This window comes from Plecotus auritus (assembly GCF_963455305.1).
Source record: "Plecotus auritus genome assembly, chromosome: X".
Taxonomy (NCBI): domain Eukaryota; kingdom Metazoa; phylum Chordata; class Mammalia; order Chiroptera; family Vespertilionidae; genus Plecotus; species Plecotus auritus.
This window is the reverse complement of record NC_137784.1, coordinates 130,669,047-130,689,738: the sequence shown is the minus strand read 5'-3', so window position 1 is coordinate 130,689,738 and position 20,692 is coordinate 130,669,047. Positions and strand designations below refer to the sequence as shown.

Below are 20,692 nucleotides of genomic sequence, written 5' to 3'. Positions count from 1 at the left end.
GTCATGGTGTATGATCTTTCTAATGTAATTGCTAGAATTTTGTTGAGGATTTTAGCGTCTATGTTCATCAAGGATAGTGGCCTGTGGTTCTCTTTCTTTGTGGTGTTTTTGTCTGGTTTTGGAATTAGGGTAATGTTGGCTTCATAGAAAGAGCTTGGAAGTGTGTCATCCCCTTGAATTTTTTGGATTAGTCTGAGGAGGATAGGATTCTTCTTTGAATGCTTGGTAGAACTCTCCTGTAAAGCCATCCAGATCAGGGATTTTGTTTGCTGGAAGATTTTTGATTACTGCTTCAATTTCTTGGGTAGTTATCAGCCTATTTAGTTTTTTATATTTTTATTCTTCCTGATTGTGTTTTGGAAGCTTGTATTTTTCTAAGAATATGTCCATTTCCTCGAGGTTGTCCAGTTTGTTGGAATAGTATTTTTTCATACTCCTTTGTATTTCTGTGGGGTCGATTGTTACTTCACCTCTTTCATTTCTGATTTTGTTTATTTGGGTCCTCTCTCTTTGCCTCTTGGTGAGCCTGGCTAGAATTTCATCAATCTTGTTTATCCTTTCGAAGAACCAGGTCTTTTTTTTTTTTTTTTTAAACATATTTTATTGATATTTCACAGAGAGGAAGGGAGAGGGATAGAGAGCTAGAAACATCGATGAGAGAGAAACATCGATCAGCTGCCTCCTGCACACCCCCTACTGGGGATGTGCCCGCAACCAATGTACATGCCCTTGACCGGAATCGAACCCGGGACCCCTCAGTCCGCAGGCCGACGCTCTATCCACTGAGCCAAACCAGTTTCGGCGCAGGTCTTGGTTTTATTGATCTTTTGTATTGTTGGTTTTTTTTTTTTTGTCTTTATGTCATTCATTTCTGCTCTGATCTCTATTATTTTCTTCCTTCTGCTAACTCTGCGCTTTCCTTGTTTCTCTCTTTCTAATCTGTGAGTTGTAGGGTTAGATAATTTATTACCACTGCTCCTTGTTTGTTGAGGTAGGCTAGTAGAACTATGAACTTCCCTCTCAGGACTGCTTTAACTGTGTCCCATAGATTTTGGATTGTTGTGTTTTCATTGTCGTTTGTTACCAGGATGCTTTTTATTTCTTCTTTGATCTCTTTGGCAACTCAATCATTGTTTAATAGCATGCTATTTAGCCTCCAATTGTTTGAATTTTTTCATTGTAGTTTATTTCTAATATTATGCCATTTTGATATAAGATGCTTGATATGATTTCTATATTCTTGAATTTGAAGAGACTTTGCATGTGTCCCAATATGTGGTCTATCTTTGAAAATGTCCCATGTGCTATTGAGAAGAATGTATATTCTCTAGCTTTTGCATGAAATGTTCAGGAGATGTGAATTTTCTCTGATCTAGTGATTCATTTAGGATTGATGGTTCTTTGGTGATTTTTTGTTTAGAGGATTTATCCAGTGGTGTCAATAGAATATTAAAGTCCACTGCTATGATTGTATTCATGTGGATCTCTCCCTTGATATCTTCCAGATGTGTTTTTATGTATTTGGGTGCTCCTGTATTGGATGAATATATGTTTAACAGAGTTATACCCTCCTGTAGAATTGATCCCTTTAGTATTATGAAGTGGCCTTCCTTATCTCTTGTTATGGCCTTCACTTTGAGGTATAATTTCTCAGATATAAGTATTGCTACCCCAGCATATTTTTTCATTTCCATTGACCTGAAAAAATTTCCCCCATCCCTTCACTATCAGTCTGGGTGAGTCCTTTGTTTTGAGGTGGGTCTCTTGTAGACAGTAGATATATGGGTCATATTTTCTTATTTATTCAGCTGCCCTCTGTCTTTTAATTGGAGCATTGAATCCATTTTCATTTAAGGTTATTATTGATAGGTACTTGTTTGTTGCCATTTTTATTCTTTATGCCCATGTTCCTTCTTCCCTTACTATTTCTTCTTTCTACAGAAGTCTCTTTAGCATTTTTTTGCATTGCTGGCTTGGTGGTAATAAACTCCAATAGCCCTTTTTTGTCTGTGAAGCTCCTTACTTCACTTCAATTTTGAATGATAGCCTTGTTGGGTATAGTATTCTTGGATTCAGTCCCTTCCTTTGCATCACTTTGTATATTTCATTCAATTTCTTTATGGCCTGATGTGTTTCTGTTGAGAAATCAGTTGATAGTCTAATGGGAGATCCCTTCTGGGTAACTTTCTGTCTCTCTGGCACCCTTTAAGACTCTTACTTTTTTGTTGGTGTTTGCCAATTTAATTATGATGTTTCTTCATGTCAGTCTTTTGGGGTTCAGTTTGTTTGGGACTTTGCAAGCTTCTTGGGTTGTGTGCGTTTTTTCTTCCCAATCTTAGGGAAGTTTTCTGTCATTATTTCCTCAAACAGGTTTTCTATTCCTTGCTCAGTTTCCTCTTCTTCAGGCACCCCTATTATGCAGGTGTTGTTTCATTTCGTGTTTTCCAAAGCTCCCTTAGGCTCTCCTCCTGCTTCTTAAGTTTTTTTTTCCAGTTGCTGCTCTGCTTGGGTGTTTTTTGCTACCTTGTCTTCTAGCTCACTGATGCAGTCGTCATCTCCTTCTAGTCTACTGCTGATGCTTTCTATTGTGTTGTTTATTGCAGCTATATCATTCTTCATTTATTCTTCGTTCTTCTTCATTTCCTCTTGATTCTTACATATGTTCTTGAATTTGTCTTCCATCCCTCTTAGCATCCTTATGACCATTGCTCTGAACTCTTTCTGTGTCAAATTGTTTGCCTCCATTTCATTTACTTCCTTTTCTGGTGATTCCTCCTTTACTCATTCATTTATTTTTTGTATGGGGGCTGTTTCTTTGTCTAGAAACAGCTCCTCTCAGGGTGTCTGGTTATGTGGCTGTACCTACCATGTTGACCAAAAGGCACAAAATACAACTTGACAAGTCATGACACAGAGGGAACAAAACATGAATGTATTCATGACACCAATAACCCCAAATTAAGGTGACCGCCAGAGAAAAAAGAATTAGGGGAGAGAAAAGTGCACAAAAATGATACAGAGAAAAGGAAAAAATGATATGAGAGAAAAGAAATAGAAATAAAGAGAAGAGGGAAAAGTATACATATATGGGGATAAAACTCCACAAAACCAACAAATAAACCGAACAATGCAAACAACAAACACCCAGAAAAAAAGGGGGACAACGGAATCTGAAGAGGCAGAGCTTATTTCCAGAAGATTAGGTAAAGGAATTGAATGAATGGGTGAATGGCCATGATTCAGTATAAAGGAGGTAGAAAGAGAATGAGTGTATAAGAAAAAAAGTAAAAAAGAAAATACACAATTAAAAATATATAATGTGTTCCTTTTTTTATCTATCTATCTATCTATCTATTCGTCTATTTTTGGAAAAGGAGAATAAAGTAGAGAGCAAATAGGCTTGAGATTGGTGAGTGAAACTAATTAAGCTATTAGCAAGCAAGGAGAGGAAAAAGAGAAACATACAATAAAAACAAAAAATAAACAACAACAACAACAACAAAAATTGGCTAGTGCAGAAAGAGAAAAGAGAAGGGTGCATGGGCTTGTAGCAGGTTAGAGGAAATTAGATATATGACTAAGCCAACAGAGACTACGATAATAGTAATGCCTCAATAAAGCAGGTAAAAGGATCAATTTTTAATAAGGAGTACCAAGATAGGAGAGAGAAAAACTAAAGCAGGAACAGGAGTACAGAAACAGGATGAAAAAGGGAGAAGTGAGGAAGAAAAGATTGGCAAAAGGGAAAAAATGAGATAAAGTAAAATAATGATAAAAAATAACAAAATTGTAGAACACTAATCCAAAAAAATACAAGGTTAATGATGATGATGATGGTGGTGGTGGTGATAATAATATAAGAAAAAAATTAATTTCTAAAGTAAAAGATAAAAAAGTGAATTAGTGAGGTGTAGTGCACTTCAGCTGAGTTTTATTGTCCCATGGGGGTTGGTTTAAGACCCCTCTCTACTGTTCTGTCCGCCATGTCTCAGTTTCTTGTTAGGTAGTCAGCACCTTGTTGAAGTTTCCAGCTATCTAACACGCCTCTGTCAGACTCCACAGCTTTGGTTTCAGGCAGGTGTGATCAATCTGCCCGCTTTGTTTGTCTTCCTGCTTTCAGTGGTATTTACAGGAGCGTCTATTTCTGACAGGGGCTCTAGGTGGGGGTGTTGCTGTATCAGTTTCTGGGACCAAATGGCCCCTCAACCCAGTCCCCAAGGGCTCTCTGGGAGTATTTTGAATTCTTGTTTCCCTGCTGAGCTCAAGGCTGGGTGTGGCAGTGCTGCTAGGAGGGGCTGGCTTTTCAGGAGAAAAATGGCTGTTCAAGGTTGGAGGGACCGGACTGTCCCAGAGCTGGCTTCCTGGTTGCCTCTCCCTGTTTTGCTCCCCAGCTTCCACAAAACCACCTTCCCCTGCATGGCAGCCTCGGTAAGTGTTAGTAATTGAAAGATCTTATGTCCCGAGTTTAGAGAGCAAAAGCAAGGAAAATATAAAGACAGAGCAACCACGCCACTGTGCATCCCTTCTCCCTGCCCCCCTGCACTGCGTGACTGGTGCAGAACTTCAGGCTGCCTGAGTGCAGCCACCCAAGGCTGTGGACTTAGATCTAGAGGCCCCCAGTGCCAGCAGCCCTGTGGACCCCCTTCCACAGTTGAGTGTTACAGGTGCACATAAGGGACGCAGACTTGGTGCAGTGCATTTTCCTTCTAACCCTTTAGTCCTGGTTGCACACATCTCTCTCCAGCCCAGATCCCTGATGCTACCATTCTCCAGGAGTCCTCTGTCCCTTCGGGCCATGGATTGTCCCACCAGCTGTGTTTAATTTGCCAATTCCAGGTGGATGTTATTCGATTCAGCTGTTTCTTCTATCTGCTCCATGAGAAGGTGCAGAACAGGTCTGCCAATTTGTCCACCACTTTGTCTCCCCCTGAACAAAATTTTTATGGCCCGTGGCCAGGGGGGCTGGAGTCTCGGTGCTCGTGAGTTTGCAGCCGAGGCAGCAGGTCCCTGGCTGGTGTGGCAGTAGGGTCCCGGGTTGTGTCTGAGGTCTCCCCGGGTGAAGGTAAGGCTGGGCTTCCCATCACAGCCACTCTCCCCTTCAAGATGGCAAGGTGTCTGCAGCAGATCTGGCTACCCTGGGAGAGATTGCAGTGGTAGTAGAGGCTGCCTGGGAAGGGGGCCCTGGTCCGCTAGCCGCCAACATTCCTGCAGAATATAACTGTCCCTCACTCACACACACACACACTCCCCACACACTCCCCTTTTGCTCCCTCATCCACTCACACTCTCTTCCTCACTGTCATTCAGTTGGCTGCCATGTTCAAAACTCCCCTGGAGTTCTGACTTTGTAGACTGTAAGAAAAACAAAGAGAATCACAATGACAGCAATGGTTAGTCCAATCAGGTACCAATTGATTCTGGGAAACCATGTGGTGGGGTCTATCCACTCTAAATGCTCCTTTACTGTATTCCAAGCAGTCGTCTGTTTTTCAAGTTCATTGATAACAAGTAAGGACTCTTTAATTTGCCTTTGCAACATGTTTACTTCTTCAGTAAGGTTATCGTGAAAGACACCTCATAGATCTTTTAAACATCAATCCACTGATGGTGACTGTGTAGATTGGGGCCCATAACAAAGACATAGGGGTGAGTGGTGCAACTTAGGCTATCGTCATATGATTATCAGTAAAAGTCCTACTATGGTGGCTGGAGGAGTTCTGGTAGTCACCGTGCTCCAGTTTCAAAGGGCTGGAAATATGGCCTAATCTCCATGAAGTTTCCTGAACTGGCAAGCCTAGTACTCGAGGTCGTGGGGAACTCATCCCTCCCTCAGTCCAAACCACATGCCTGCATAACCGATGTAACTAGTATTTGACACACAATGTACCAGAATGTCAGTATGGTTGGCTTGCAAATGACCATGTGGGCTCCAATCTATAACCTGTTGGTCCCCTAGGACTGTCAAATGGGCATGATTTCCTCGACAAACTTCCCAATGGAATGCCTCATCAGAGGGGTCCCACCACTTATTTTGCTTACAAGGAGGGATGGGAGGCACAGTAGCATTAGTCAGATTGCCCCAGGCCAGATTGCCTGCTGAGAGAAAGGTTAGCTGGGTCTTAATCTGATCATGTTTAGGAATTATATGCAACCAACTCTGATTATGAGCTCTCATACAGCACAGAGAGGAATTGGAAGAGGTAATGCATAAGGCTACAATTGGAAACAGGTCCTAATGAATTCATGCAAAGAAAGGTATTGCCGCCAAAACCGGTTTGGCTCAGTGGATAGAGCGTCAGCTTGCGGACTGAAAGGTCCCAGGTTCGATTCAGGTCAAGGGCATGTAACTTGGTTGCGGGCACATCCCCAGTAGGAGGTGTGCAAGAGGCAGCTGATCGATGTTTCTCTCTCATCGATGTTTCTGACTATCTATCACTCTTCCTTCCTCTCTGTAAAAAATCAATAAAATATATTTAAAAAAAACCCAAAAACGTATTGCCACTTATTAAGAATTGTGAAATTCTGGCGGGATATGTAGGCAAGGAAATATATAGTTTACCAAATTGCTTTAAAAATGCTTTCTTATATCTGAAAAACAAAAATGTAAGAATTAGCGGTACTTTCAACAAGTGTTATAAAAATCTATATAATTATTTTTCTATTCATTCAGCCCCATAATAAAATTTTTGTTTTTCCTGATTTTTCCTGCTAGTACTTCTATCAATCCAGATACTTTACAGAGTAATGCAAATGACATGGAATCTTGCCCTTTCTGCAAAACACAATACTCTAGAACAATAATTAGAGCTGCAAATGAAAGCATGATTATTTGAAAAAGCTTCCCATGTACCTTAAGTAGAAAATTTTCTTTCACGGGAGAGAAAACAAACACTTGAGGCATTCCAGAGCCTACTGGAATGATCTAAAGCCAATTCTAGGTCAAGGAAAAGTTTCTTAAAATTCAAACCCTGGGAAGGTAGTCAAATACATTAGACTAAAAGAGTATATATTATTATTATTAAGCAGTATTAAGTAATCTATTCATTTAAAGTAATGAAGTTCTGATTAACATAACATAACCATTTTAATAATGTATATAAAACCTTTGCTTCCTAGGCAAATACAGGAAAACTTTTTTACTTTCAGAAATAGGCTTATTTTTCCAATGGAAAATATACTCATATTATTAAGAAGCTTAACAGAGATAACGTGACCTTGACAACTCTCAGAAGGCTGGAGAAAGGGTAGGTGTATATGTGGGGAGATAGCAGGTATGGGGTTTGTTCTCAGGTGTGCAGTAAATCCTGGGCCTCTAATGGCTTTAGTGTAAAAGTATCATTTTTTTTCCTTTACAAGTAGAGTTCCCCACCCCACTGCTGCTGCTATTGTAGCTATTCAAAGGTACTTCTGTAGCTCCAGTCCTCTAGGATAAATACTTGGGGACTTTAAATAATTATTTCCCATATTTTTCTTTTTTTGAGTAGACTGATAATATGAAATCTTATATATAAGAAGAGATTTTAAAAAGAAAACAGAAAAATACCACAACCCTTCAGTAAATGAATGAGTACTCACAAAAGGGTGGACTGGGACACTAGGCTTAGAATTTTATCCCACACTAACCCAGCACAGCAAATGGGTTCTGAGTGGCACAAAGCCCAAACAGCTGATACGGAGGATTCCCTATGTTCATAAAATGGTGAAGTGCAAACTGAGTCCCCTAAAGATAAGAAAGCAAGCCAAGTACATCAATCAGTAACCAAGTTACATTACAGACAGACAAGAACTTCTACTAGCTACGAGTTTCCAGTGGCTGATGCCTTGAGAAGGAGGGCAGGAAGTGTCCCCAAGATTAAGAATTCTTGGCAGCTGCTGGGAAGTTCCTGCAATCCCTGCCACGTGTTCACCCTGCCACTAGTAGCCGGGTCCCTTAGCCAAGTGAAATATGCCCATCTTTAAACAAATTAAACCAAACAACAAAGACACAAAATAACAATCAACAGAGACACTCTATGTACAATATTTACAGGTGTGCCCACCCCGCAGACAAGACTTAAAAAACCAGAGTCCTTTCCATGGATCTTTCAGAAGATGTCTTATAGTGCCTGGGACTTATAGCCAGAATGCAGCCCAGAGGTTTCCAGGTGGGGTCGCCAGTGAACACCCACAAACAGCCTGTTGTTCACAGATCTCATTATGTTCTGCTCTCCATAGTAAATGTTGACTGGCATCCAGAGTTGTTTTGGCCAAAGTCTGCCAGTCTCAACACATCGTATGGTAATTTTCAGACAAAGCATTAAGGAGTCCTTTTGTAAATGGACTGCTAGCTCCATTTTCTCTAATAATTTTTCTTATTTCTTTAAAGGTATTAAAGGAAAGTGGTTCATGTATCCGATTACCTTGAGTATCTTTCATAACCAGGCAAGCCAAAAGCTCTCCTAACATAGCTTGACTGACACGTGATCCCATAAGTGAGGATCTAGTTGAGCTTTCCCACACCAGAGGTGGAGGATCGGGAAAGGGTTCCTCTGATGGTGGAGCCTTAGGTATTACAAGCTCTACAGGCTCTACTTTGGGAGGAGGGGCGGTGTTAAACCTGGCATTCTGTACACTTTTGATCCTCAATGTGCAGTGGGGCGGCCACCTTCATCAGCTCCCCCTGAAGGCCCCCCACCTTTCGGAGATTCCTCCTTACAAACTTTCCAACCAAGTCCCATGCTTCCCCACAGGATTCCTTGAGTTTACCTTGGCCAAGTTCAAGTAAGGGCCAGATTTACTGAGAAGAAATGAAGAAAAATTGTTGGTTTTAATGGAAGAACCGCATGCAAAAGTGGAAAGGCTCTAATCGTGGATTGGAATTCTGGGGAACTGTGGGTTAGTTGCAACTTGTTGGCAAGGTCTCCACACCAAAATCCAATAAGCTATCATCTAGTAAGGAGGTACCCAGCTGCAATTTGTGAAGATGTCCTATTCAGTTTCCAATTGCATTGTAAGTTCAATGAAAAGCCATGGAAATAAATGTGTAGAGGACAGAGTGGTGTGGTCTGAGGTGATAATAATACAAAAAATAACTACCAACCACTGTAGATCTCATAGATGCAATTGTCCATGTGCATGCCCATTCAGAAGGCAGCAGAGGCTCACAGGTAAATACTGGGACCTTGCATCGAAAGGAAGGAAAAAACTCACATCCCCATGAGATTTCAGGGGGTATTGCCATGGAAAGTGAAGAAAGGTCCTCTGGAATGAAGAGGGTGATCCCTGTCTGCTGAGATGTGTAGAATGATTTGAAAATTCATGTGATGGGGGATTTGAAGCACCTTTCACACAGCAGGGGGGCGCTGGAAAAGGGTGGAGAATTTCAAGAGAAATGTGACTTTCTGAGAAAGTCCTCCCAGAAATGAAGGTTTTTTGTTTGTTTGTTTGTTTTTTGTTTTTTGTTTGTTTTTTTTCTTTTCACTCCAGATTACAGCAGCTGCATTTTAGAGCTTCTACCATGCAACTGTCGACTGGGAGATGTCAAGTGTTCATCCTCACCTTGTCTTCCTCTTCCCTGAATGAATGGGGACCCTGCATTGCCAGTCCTTTGTACTTAGCAAGGGTTTTGTGATGACCCTTTGCCACTGAATGTTGAGCAGCAGCGTTGTTTGTCACAGCCATTTCTACAGAAGGTGGCACAGGGTCCGTGGATTCATTCTCAAGCCATGAGAACGCAGACACAGAGCACTGTGCTAGCTCACCCAGGGACTTAAGCCATGCACATTTTCCCTTGAGAAGTGAGATGCCAGATTGTGTTCCTTTAAGGTCCTGGGCAGGGAGGGGGGTGTTCAAAAGAGGAGCCGGCCCACAGGAAGCTGGCTGCAGGAATTCCTTCATGCCTGCTGCACCCCTAGGCTCTGGGGCACTCCAATCTACCCTTCAGTGCAGTGATGAGTGTTGGTAAGGAGGCCAACAGCAAAATGGCCCTGTTGGCATGGTGGTGCCCTCCTTCTGGGGCCCTGCCCGTTGCCCCCATCACCACTGCTGCCCACTCTCTCTCCGCCCTGGCCCCAGTCTGCACATCTTGGGGATTTGCTCTGCCTGTGTCCCCATAGACAACCACCCAGTTCCCAGTAATGATGTTCATATGCAGTTATCTTCACATGACAGCCCCCAGAAGAATATCCCCTTTCAGCCAGTATGGTTCAGGCAGAGCTGGTAGAAAATGAGGTATCAACCTGGTGAGTGCCCTAGTGATTGATAAATTATAATCATTGTCATGTGAACATGTGGGTAATCACTGTGACTGCAACTTATCTAAATATATAAAAGCCTAATATGCAATGTGTCCCCTTGGGAGTTCGACCAGGAGACCAGGAGTTCGATTGCTCACTATGCCATGCACTGCCCACCAGGGGGTGGCGCAGAACAAAGGAAGGCCCCAGCCGGCAGTCAGAAAGCCCGATCAGCCCTGATCACCAGCCAGGCCTAGGGACTGTACCCATGCACAAATCTCATGCACTGGGCCTCTGGTTTGCAAATAATTCCCTTTGTTACACCCAAATGTTTGATTAAACTATTGGCCTTGTTCAGGTGATTATTAGAGGGTGGTGTTAGAGGCTGAGGCTGAGGCAGAGAGGGTGGCAGGGGTGCCTTGGCAGTTACCCAAAAAACCAGCTTGGACCTTGGGATCTACACAGGCAGTTTGAGAAGATGAAAGGCTGTAGCAGATGGCAGGGGTGGTCACCAGGTTGCCCCCCAGGGGTAGCTCCTGGGCCTCCTGAGCTGAGTCCTTGGGTCAGAGAAGATCTGGCAGACCACCTGCTGAACTGCAAGTCGGCCATGTCAGGGAGAAGCTGCAGGTCTGTGGGGCTGGCGTCACATGGCCTTAGTGGCCAGGCCCAGTCATCCTGGTGCTTTTCCCCTGTGGGTGACACTGAAAGACCCTGTGCAGAGCAAGGATAGGATCACACTTCTGTTCTGCAAAAGCCACCTGGGAGACTGACCATGCGGGGCTCCAATGGCAGGACTGCCCATAGTGGGTTCCTGTCACTTTCCTGACAGGAATTTGAGACTGGATTAGGCCTTGGCATGGGGCTGGAGAGGACCTGCAGATTCCAGAGATGTTAATGAGGAGCAATAGGCTTGGTTTGTGGAGGAATCCAGCTTGGGGACTCAGGGAGAGCTGAGAGCTGAAGGCAATTCAGGAAGGCTTGGCTTCACGTTGCCTGGTTCTGTGTGCTCATATTTACTTTATATTTTGCTTTTTTAAAACACATCTATCACCACTCAAGGTCCTCTTTCATCTTTATAAATTTTGAAAAATTCAGTGGTCTTCATGCTGAAAATTGGCAAACCACTTACAGAGAATCCCCATATACCCCAAACACAGTTTGCCTGATGATTAACTAGTCACACTTGTGTGCTGAATGTGTAGCAGCTCATGAGTTATTATCAATGTGTTATTATGAGCCACAGTGCATTCTTTATTAATATGTCCTGTTTTAAAATATTTCCCTGCTGTCTTTTTCTCTGTTTCAGCATCACATCTAGGATCCCACATTCTTCTCAGCTGCCGTATCTTCTTAAGAGTCCTCTTGGCCCTGAGAGTATCTCAGACCCTATTTCTTTTGATGACCTTGATCATTTTGAGAAGTTCTGGGTAGGTCCATTATAGGATGTGCGTGCACTGAGATTTGTCTGACGTGTTTCTCAATATTAGACTGGGGCTCCGGGTTATGGGAGGATTACCAGGGAGTTAACTACCATAATCATCACATCATATGAAGGGCACCTACATATTATGATCACACCTACATATTATGATTTTCATTGCTGATGCTGACCTCGATCAGGTGACACAGGTAGGGTTTGTCAGGTTTCGCCACTGTAAAGTGACCCTTTACTTGCCCTTTCCACATTGTCCTCTTGGAAGGAAGTCTCTCTGTTTAGCCATGGCCACTTCAGGGGTCAGGGGTTTTGCTCACCCTCCCTGAAGAAAGTGTATGTACCTCAATGGTTTGTAATGATAATGCAGGAGAAGTTTTGTACTCATGTATTGGGTTCTTTATCATTGAAACATTTGTTTATCTCAGTAAATTACCCCGGCTTCCTTCTGTAGCTGATGTCTATTTTCATTCTGTATTGGTCAGAGGACATACTTTGCTTGATTTCAATCCTTTTGATAGAGTCCTTGTAAGTTTATTGAGGTATGCTTTGTGGTCAAACGTGTGGACTATCCTGAACAAAGTTACTTTGTGCACTTGAGAAGACATTTATTCTCTTGCTGTTGGGTGGCAGGGAGGGGTTGTTATAGGTGTCTTTCACTGGAGATAGTTTCTTGTGGTGTTCAATTCTTTGATTCCATTATTGAGCTTCTTTCTAGTTGTTCTATCCATTATTGGCAGTGGGGTGCATTGGTCTGCTGGGATTGCCATAACAAGTCCCACAGACTGGGTGGTTCACACAACAGAAATGTATTGCCTCACATAATTCTGCAGGCCACAAGTCTAAGATCCAGGTGCTGGAAAATTTGGTTTCTAGGGAGGAAGGGAGGGCCTCTCTTCCTGCCTTGGAGATGGCTGCTTATTGCTATGTCCTTCACTTGTTTTTTTCTGTGCACAGGTTGAGAGAGACAGAGAGAGAGAGAGAGAGAGAGAGAGAGAGAGAGAGAGAGAGAGAGAGAGGAAGAAGGAGGAGAAGAGAAAGAAGAAGAAGAAAAAAATGAAGGAAGAGCCGAAACCGGTTTGGCTCAGTGGATAGAGCGTCGTCCTGCGGACTGAAGGGTCCCGGGTTCGATTCCGGTCAAGGACACGTACCTTGGTTGCGGGCATATCCCCAGTAGGGGGTGTGCAGGAGGCAGCTGGTTGATGTTTCTCTCTCATCGATGTTTCTAGCTCTCTATCCCTCTCCCTTCCTCTCTGTAAAATATCAATAAAAATATATTTTTAAAAAAAATGAAGGAAGAGATCTCTGGTGTCTCTTCCTCTTCTTCAAAGGACTCTCATTCTGTTAGATTGGGGTCCTTCTTTTAAGCCTATTTTCTTCCCTGAAGGCCCCATCTCATAATACAGTCACATCACATGTTGGAGCTGCAACATATGATTTGGTCGTGGTGGGGCAAGGCACAATTCATTCCATTGAGAGGGATATTGAAGTCTCCAACTTCTATTGTAAGACAGTCTGTTTCTTTCATCAGTTCTGTCCATTTTCACATCATTCATGTTGGGGCTGTTTTATTGGGCTGCTTAAGATACCCCTGACCTCTGCTAGCCACTGAATTCTTTGTGATTATAGTTTACTGGTCACATACTGATATGAGGAAGATTTCCTTAACTAGCTGCAGTCAAAACAAAATGAAGAAAAACAACACACGTGCATATACACAGCAAATGCCCTGGCCCTTGGGGAATTCTCTTTCCCAATGTCTTTAGCTTCCCTTTCAGAAACAAATGATTGACACTCAGAGAGGACAAATGACACCACTTAGTGGAAGAGATGGGAGAAGGACCTAGATCCAGTGCAGTGGTGCCTTCCCACAGTACCCTTCTATCTCCCTATTCAGAGTGAGTATTAGGACCAAAGTTGTCCATCCAGAACAGCTAGAGAACATGGATCACAACGAAACCACTGCAGTATCCTCTCCTCCATGGTGAAGATTACTTGAATTTATCTTTTCTGCCATCCCGTACCCAGGCTCTCTCTATGTTCAAGTACATATTTATGATTATCTTCATATGGGCTTCCTTCAGTCGTGGCTACCTAAAGAAATTGTAATTTTCCTTGGCAGTGAGTCTATGTAAAATAGGTTCTTTGAAAATATCTAAGGCAAGAGCAAACAAAAGGATTCAATGTAGCTACCTTCAAGGCTATGGCAGGAGAGGAACACACAGGTGGGGGAGGGGTATTCTGGTAAGGAGAATAGGGCTGGCATGAGAGTGAGTCAGTGAAATGCTTTGTTTCCACAGAGCTGAATATGCACCTCACCTCCAAATCAGTAATGAAAAGGGGAAGTACCAAAGGATATCCAACTTGGAAATAGAAGATCAGAAATCTGGGAAAGCAAAAGCCTTAATGGAGTCTGAATCCAAGGGTCTGTGGATGGTGATATGGGAAGACAAATGCAGGTGTCCCTAATTGAGCCCATCTTGGGTAGTGAGAAGAATTCCTATATGGAAGAAATGGAAACTAAAGTCAATCCTGTTGTGACCTAATAGAGGTGAGGTTTGCCGGCAACAGAGTTCAAGAGGATCTCCCCCCCGCCCCCAGGACATCAGAGGGTGTGGCTGTCCATTCCCACAGCAGCCCCATGGGTAACATTGTTTCTGAGGTGCTTTGGGTAGAACTGAGGTTGAGGAATGAGAGGAATGTTCTCACCTGTGCTGGAGCACAACCCTTCTCTAGGAACTCTAAGAAAGAGTAAGAAAATAGGACTCTCTTTTGGGCTCATTGGATCAGGACCCACAAAACAGCAGGTAGAGCTGGAAGAGACCAAAGCAGGAATCTTGTGAGGGGTGCATTGAAGAGTGGGGCTACATACTGAGACTGGGCCAACCACCAATTTCTGGGAGGTACAGTCCCCCAGGGGCCCATCTGACCCATGATATCTTGGTGGTAGCCCAAGCTGGGACTAACCAGGGCCTTGCCCTTGAGCAATAAAGATGCCATCAACTGCCACCCCCCCCTGTAGGGATGGGGGTGGAGATAGGATCTCGACCTCTCAACACATCCAGTGAACTGGCAACAAGAAACAGTCTTCCTGGCAGCATATGAGCACCTTTTCTATTAACCTGACTCCTATTTTTCTGTACTATTTGAAAAGAGAGAAGATGGGGGCTCTAAAGATGTCCCCTCCCCCACACTTGGCCAGGGCCCTCACTCCAGAGCAGCCATAAGTCACTTTTGTGACATGACATGACTTAAGCAGCTGTTTGCCCCACGACCGAGACTCTAGAATTTTGACGACAGTATATATAGGGCATTGCTGCTGTGACCAAAGGCATTTCTGACCCCACTTTTGAAGTGTTAGGATCCAGGGTACCAAATGCTTGTTGATGTAGAGCATCAACATGGCTAGTCAGAGTAACCATGAGATGCACGAAGCCAAGATGGCCCCATCAGAGGATGGACAACCACCAATAATAGTCCAATATGATACATCCCCAGATCCACATGTGGGTCCCAGGGAGGCTTTGGAGAGGCACAGGGGCCAAGAACAGAGCCAAGATCCAAGCCCGCAAGACAACCCACAACCACAGGACCCAAACCAAAGCGCCGCCAATGTGGAAGGAAACAACATTCTTCTTGGGCCGTCCTTCCCAAGAAAGCTTTGGAGGATAGTGGAGGACGACGCCTTCAGGTCTGTGCGCTGGAATGACGACGGAGACACCGTGATCATCGAGGAAAATCTTTTCCAGAGGGAGATTCTCTGCCGAAGGGGTGAGGAGCACATCTTTGAATCGAACAGCCTGAAGAGTTTCATCCGCTTGCTGAACCTCCATGGTTTTAGCAAAATACCCCAAGGCAACTCTGCAGTTTGCTCTCCAGGAGACAAGATAATGGTAAAGTAGAAAGACCTCCCATTTCCCATGTTCCCTGTTACTCAAACATCTTCCTAGTGGACCCAGAAGAACGATATACTGAAAGGGCTTCATTTCAGGGTCTAACCCTTTTTCACATGATATACAGTGTTTATCAGAAGATGAGAAAGTACAGATTTTCATTTGAAACTATGGCTCCCTCAGAGACAACCTGCAGGGATGAGTAAAGACTCTGAGAGGCCAGTTAATGTCAAATAGATATATTTTCCCCACAATTGACTAATTTAATTAATTTTGTTTCAGATCTACAGAAATCGCAATTTCCAGAGAGGCAAGCCTTGGCTCCTGGAGAATATTAAGGCACAAGGAAACTAGGTGACTCGCATTTGTCCAGGTTCAATGCCACCCCTCCAAAGACAAAAAAGAATATGGCCGCCACAAGACACTCCCCAAGAATACACCACGAGGACAGCAACAAAGAAGCTGAACAAAAGGCTCAGGAGACAGCCAGGAATGATTGGGGACCCAGTGCCACCCAGGCATTGGAGTTCTCCATTCCACAGCCCCTGAGCAGTGCCAGGGAGGTCCAGTGTCCAAGTGCAACCAGTGGTTCAAGTGTGGAGGACACTTCTGGTAATGTCATGTTTGTGCCTATGGCTACTACCAGAACCGATGGCACAGGGGATCTGCCCCCCACCCCCCAAATGAACCACTACAACGTTCGGTGATGTCTTTGCACAACATCTGTTATTCCATTCTGATAGCTGGTCTTTCAGACATGGCTCCACCCGAGGACCCTGACCAGGCCGAGGAGGAGGAGCGTGAGGGCAAGTGTTCACTCAGTGAGCAGTTCAAGGACAATTGCAGGCCCATAATATCACAAGCTTTATAACCACAAACCCATTTCTGCTTTAATAAAGAAAGGCAAAACTACATGGTACAAAATAAACAATCCAATGAGAATTGTGAGCCCATGTTCTTCTGTTTCCATGCCACACACCGTGTCAGATGATCCTGAGGAGGCTAGAAATCCTGGCCCCAGAAAGATATTCATCCCTGCTGTCCTCTTTCATTTTCACCCACTCAGCCAAGGATCTGGCTAGGGGGTCCTGAGGCAAGCCCAGGAAGACCTGGTCCCCTGAGCCTTGCCTACTGGACAGGAGACAGAACTACCTGACTCCTGACCTTGGTGGAATCACCTTACATTAGTCATGCATCCTGAAACAGGAGGGTCTTTACTCACGGGTCCCCCTATGATGCCAGGAAGGTTCTGATCAGCATCTGAGTGTCTCTAGCCCAAGTTCCAGGGGCCTTCCTGGGAGGCCCACCTAGAATTCAGGCCACCCCATCTGCTAAGTGGTGTACGACAGAGCCAGTCTGGATCAGAAGATGGCCATTCCAGGTGACACCTGGGAGAAAGGCCATCATCCAAACAGCTAACAACCATTAGCAACCCTGCTAGAAGGGACCCAAATAAATTAAAGATTTCTCACACAGGAAAACAAAAACTCTACCCATCACTTTTTACATCAGAGCTGTATTTCACATCTGTCCTTGGGTCACGAGGTAGCTATGTGACATGTGTAACACAAGACCTCATAAGCCAAGGGACACTTTTACAACAGACAAGTCACTTGCTAGGGGAGACAGGTGCTTTCTTTCAAAGTCTGATGTCCCCTTCACTGTGAATGAGGCCATGCCTGGCTGGTCACCCTCAGGCAATCATTCAGTGCCCGCTCCCAGACCTCCCACAAGGATCCCTGGGTGCTACTGAAGCGTTTTCTGAGTTTGAACAGAGAGAGAGAGAGAGAGCGAAAATGTGTAAAGGATTTCCCGAGCACTAACCACTTCTAAAACATTTCTCTTTGCACAGCCCTGAAATGAGCAGAAGCAAAAAGATTGATAAAACCATGTTATTTCCGGCCAGCTTTCCCGTTTCCCTGAAGGTCAGAGTCCTTGAGACAGTCAATGAGCCCAGAGAGGCATCTCAGGAGGATAGTCTCCTACCTCTGAGCACGGAAATCTGTTACCCTTTGAGACAGGATGGAGGGACCCAGAGAATACTATGTAGCCGAAATAAGCCAGAAAGACAAGTATCACGTGATCTCACTCACATGTGGCATCTAAAGAGCAAACTAAACTGATGAACAAAATAGATCCCTAGACATAGGAGCATGGAACAGACTGTCAAATCTCAGAGGGAAGGCGGGGGGTGGGTAGGAAGAGACTAACGAAAGAACTTGTGTGCATAACCCAGGGCCACAGACAACCGTGTAGTGAATGGAGGCCTGGGGCAGGGGGCTGGTGCCGGCTGGAAGGGGTCAATGGGGAAATCGGGGGAGCTCCCTAACACTTTTGGCAATAAAGATTAAAAAAAAAAAAAAAAAAGGCGGGCTTAGGTAGGAAGAGGAGATTGGTCTTTGAGACAGGAGCCCAGCACTGCCCAGGTCATGTAACTCATGAATAAATCCTTGCGTTTTCAACAGCACCTGCCTAAGGCCTTTGGCTGTCCTTGGGGCAGACAGCAGAACCTCCGTTTTTGTTCGGTTCCACCCTGACTGCCACAACAGGGCCTTAGACTGGGGACAGAGATCCAGAGCAGGGCCTCTGGTTAGCGGAGGGCGGGGCAGAAGCACTGCCTAGGGTCACGGTGAGTACCGGGGGGGGGGGGGGGGGGGTGGGAGCCCCTGCCCCACCACAGACTCAGCATGGAAGGGCTTTGGTGAGGGTGACCACACACGCCTCTTCCGGGTCTCAGAGACCCCTGCCAGAGCCCAGTTCCTCACTTCCGCCGCCACATCCTGGTCTCTGAGACCCTGGGATGCCCGGGGGAGAGCCCGAGCAAGCTCACATCCACAGAGGCGGGCCCGGGGCCTGGCCCAGTCAAGGTGAGGGTGCCCAAGGAGGGCGGAGGGACCCCGGGGCCTCGAACAACGGTTTCCGTCTTTGGAGCACCCTGGGCGGGGCGAGCGGGGTGGGGGGTGACCACACGAGGCGGGTCGAGGTTGGCGCAGCCAGGTCTGGGCGACTCTGGTGGTTTGGTGAGAGGCGCAGTGGTACCGCAACATGGCCGAGGCGGGCCCAGGGCCCTCCAGATCCATCTGGGGGCGGGCTTCTTGGGAGGAGCACCCTAGGCAGCGTGTCCTTCCGTCCACCTCCACCCGGGTCTCACAGAGGGGGATGGAACCAGGGACCCTGGGACCTAGAGCAGGGCCATCCCCGCCCGGGAGCTCGCAGGGCGTGAACGCCCACACACAGCAGCCTCTGTGACCCTTACCCTGGGCTCCGAGAACCCCGGCCTTCGGGGCGGAGGCGGACCTCACCTGGGCAGGAGGCGGGCCCAGGCCCTGCCAGAATCCAGGTGAGGACCTGGGTGGGTCCCACCGCAGAGGGAAGCCCGCAGAAGTCCACCCCTGCTGTCCACCACGCGGGTGGCCACACACAGTGTGTCCTGACTCGCACAGCGGGCTCTGAGGCGGGGACGGTGACAAAGAGCAGGGCCTCTGGTCAGCATGGTGGGCAGAGCTTCCTAGAGTCAAGGTCAGCTCGCTGAGGGGGATGGAAGGACCCGAGACCCCACCACAGAGCCAACCAGGCAGAACCCAGGGGAGGTGGACACACGGGACATTATCTCACTTCCGCATGCGGGTCTGAGAGTCTCTGGGGGTTGGGAGGGGGTTTGCTGTAAGAATGATGACCCCAGGTCAGCACAGTGTGGGGCCAGGAACTGGAGAACAGATGTGGGGGGGCCCGGTGAGAATGACGACACCCGCCATTATCTCCCTTCTGTGTTTCCATCCAGGTCTCAGAGACACTGGGGGTTTGGTAGAGGGGGTGGGACCCTGGAAGCTAGACCAGAGTCAGTCCAGGTCCCAGAGACGCTGGGGGCTTGGGTAGAGCAAGTGGAACCCCATAGAGGCAGATGGTGCGCCAAGGACCCTGGAATCTAGACCACAGTCAATCCTGGTCTCAGAGACTCTGGGGGTTCAGTAGAAGGAGTAGCACCCCATATAGGCAGATGGTGCACCAAGGACCCTGGAAGCTAGACCAGAGTCAGTTCTGGTCTCGGAGACTCTGGGGTTTCAGAAGAGGGTGTAAGGACCCCATATAGGCAGATGGTGCACCAAGGACCCTGGACTCTAGACCAGAGTCAGTCCTGGTGTCAGAGACTCTAGGGGTTCCGTAGATGGTATAGTACCCCATATAGGCAGATGGTGCATCAAGGATCTTGGAAGCTAGACCAGTGTCAGTCCTGTGCTGAGACTCTGGAGTGGGGTATAGGGATGAGGACCCCATACAGGCAGATGGTGTGCCAAGGAGCCTGGATTCTAGACCAGAGTCAGTCCTGGTCTCAGAGACTCTTTGTTCAGTAGAGGGAGTAGGAAACCAATTAGGCAGATGGTGGGCCAAGTACCCTGGACTCTAGAGCAGAGTCAGTCCTAGTCTCAGAGACTCTGTGTGTTCAGTAGAGAGTGTAGGACCCCACATAGGCAGTTGGTGCGCCAAGGACCCTAGCAGCTAGATTATAGAAAGTCCAGGTTTCAGATACTTGGGGGGTTTCGTAGAGTGAGTGGGACCCAATATAGGCACTTGGTGGGCCAAGGACCTGCCAGAGTCAAGGTGAGGACCCTGATGGAGAACGGAGGGATTGTGGAATCTAGACCAGAGTCAGTCCTGGTCTCAGAGACTCTAGGGGTTTGGTAGAGGGAGTGGGACCCCATGTAGGTAGATGGTGTGCCAAGGATTTGCCAGAGTCAAGGTGAGGACCCTGATGGAGAACGGAGGGATTGTGGAATCTAGACCAGAGTCAATCCTGGTCTCAGAGAGTATAGGGGTTTGTTAGAGGGAGTAGGACCCCATAGAGGCAGACAGTGCACCAAGGACCCTGGAATCTAGACCAGAGTCAGTCCTGGTCTCAGAGAGTCTGGGGGTTTGGTAGAGGGAGTAGGACCCAATACTGGCAGATTGTGCGCCAAGGACCCTGAAATCTAGACCGGAGTCAGTCCTGGTCTCAGAGACTCTAGGGCAGTGGTTCTCAACCTTTCTAATGCCACGACCCTTTAGTACAGTTCCTCATGTTGTGGTGACCCCCAACCATAAAATTATTTTCGTTGCTACTTCATAACTAATTTTGCTACTGTTATGAATCGTCATGTAAATATCTGTGTTTTCTG

The 20,692-nt window shown here is 46.0% G+C and overlaps 1 protein-coding gene across 1 annotated transcript; it reads left to right on the top strand.

Moving 5' to 3' along the window:
* Nucleotides 1–15,047: 15,047 nt before the first annotated feature.
* LOC308240294 (heat shock transcription factor, X-linked member 3-like) lies at nt 15,048–16,246 on the top strand (the record flags this gene model as incomplete). Its single annotated transcript, XM_080653184.1, has 2 exons — nt 15,048–15,539; nt 15,935–16,246. The coding sequence occupies 2 exons, from the start codon at nt 15,048–15,050 to the stop codon at nt 16,244–16,246; spliced, it is 804 nt and encodes a 267-aa protein (XP_080509310.1).
* Between the last annotated feature and the right edge of the window lie 4,446 nt (nt 16,247–20,692).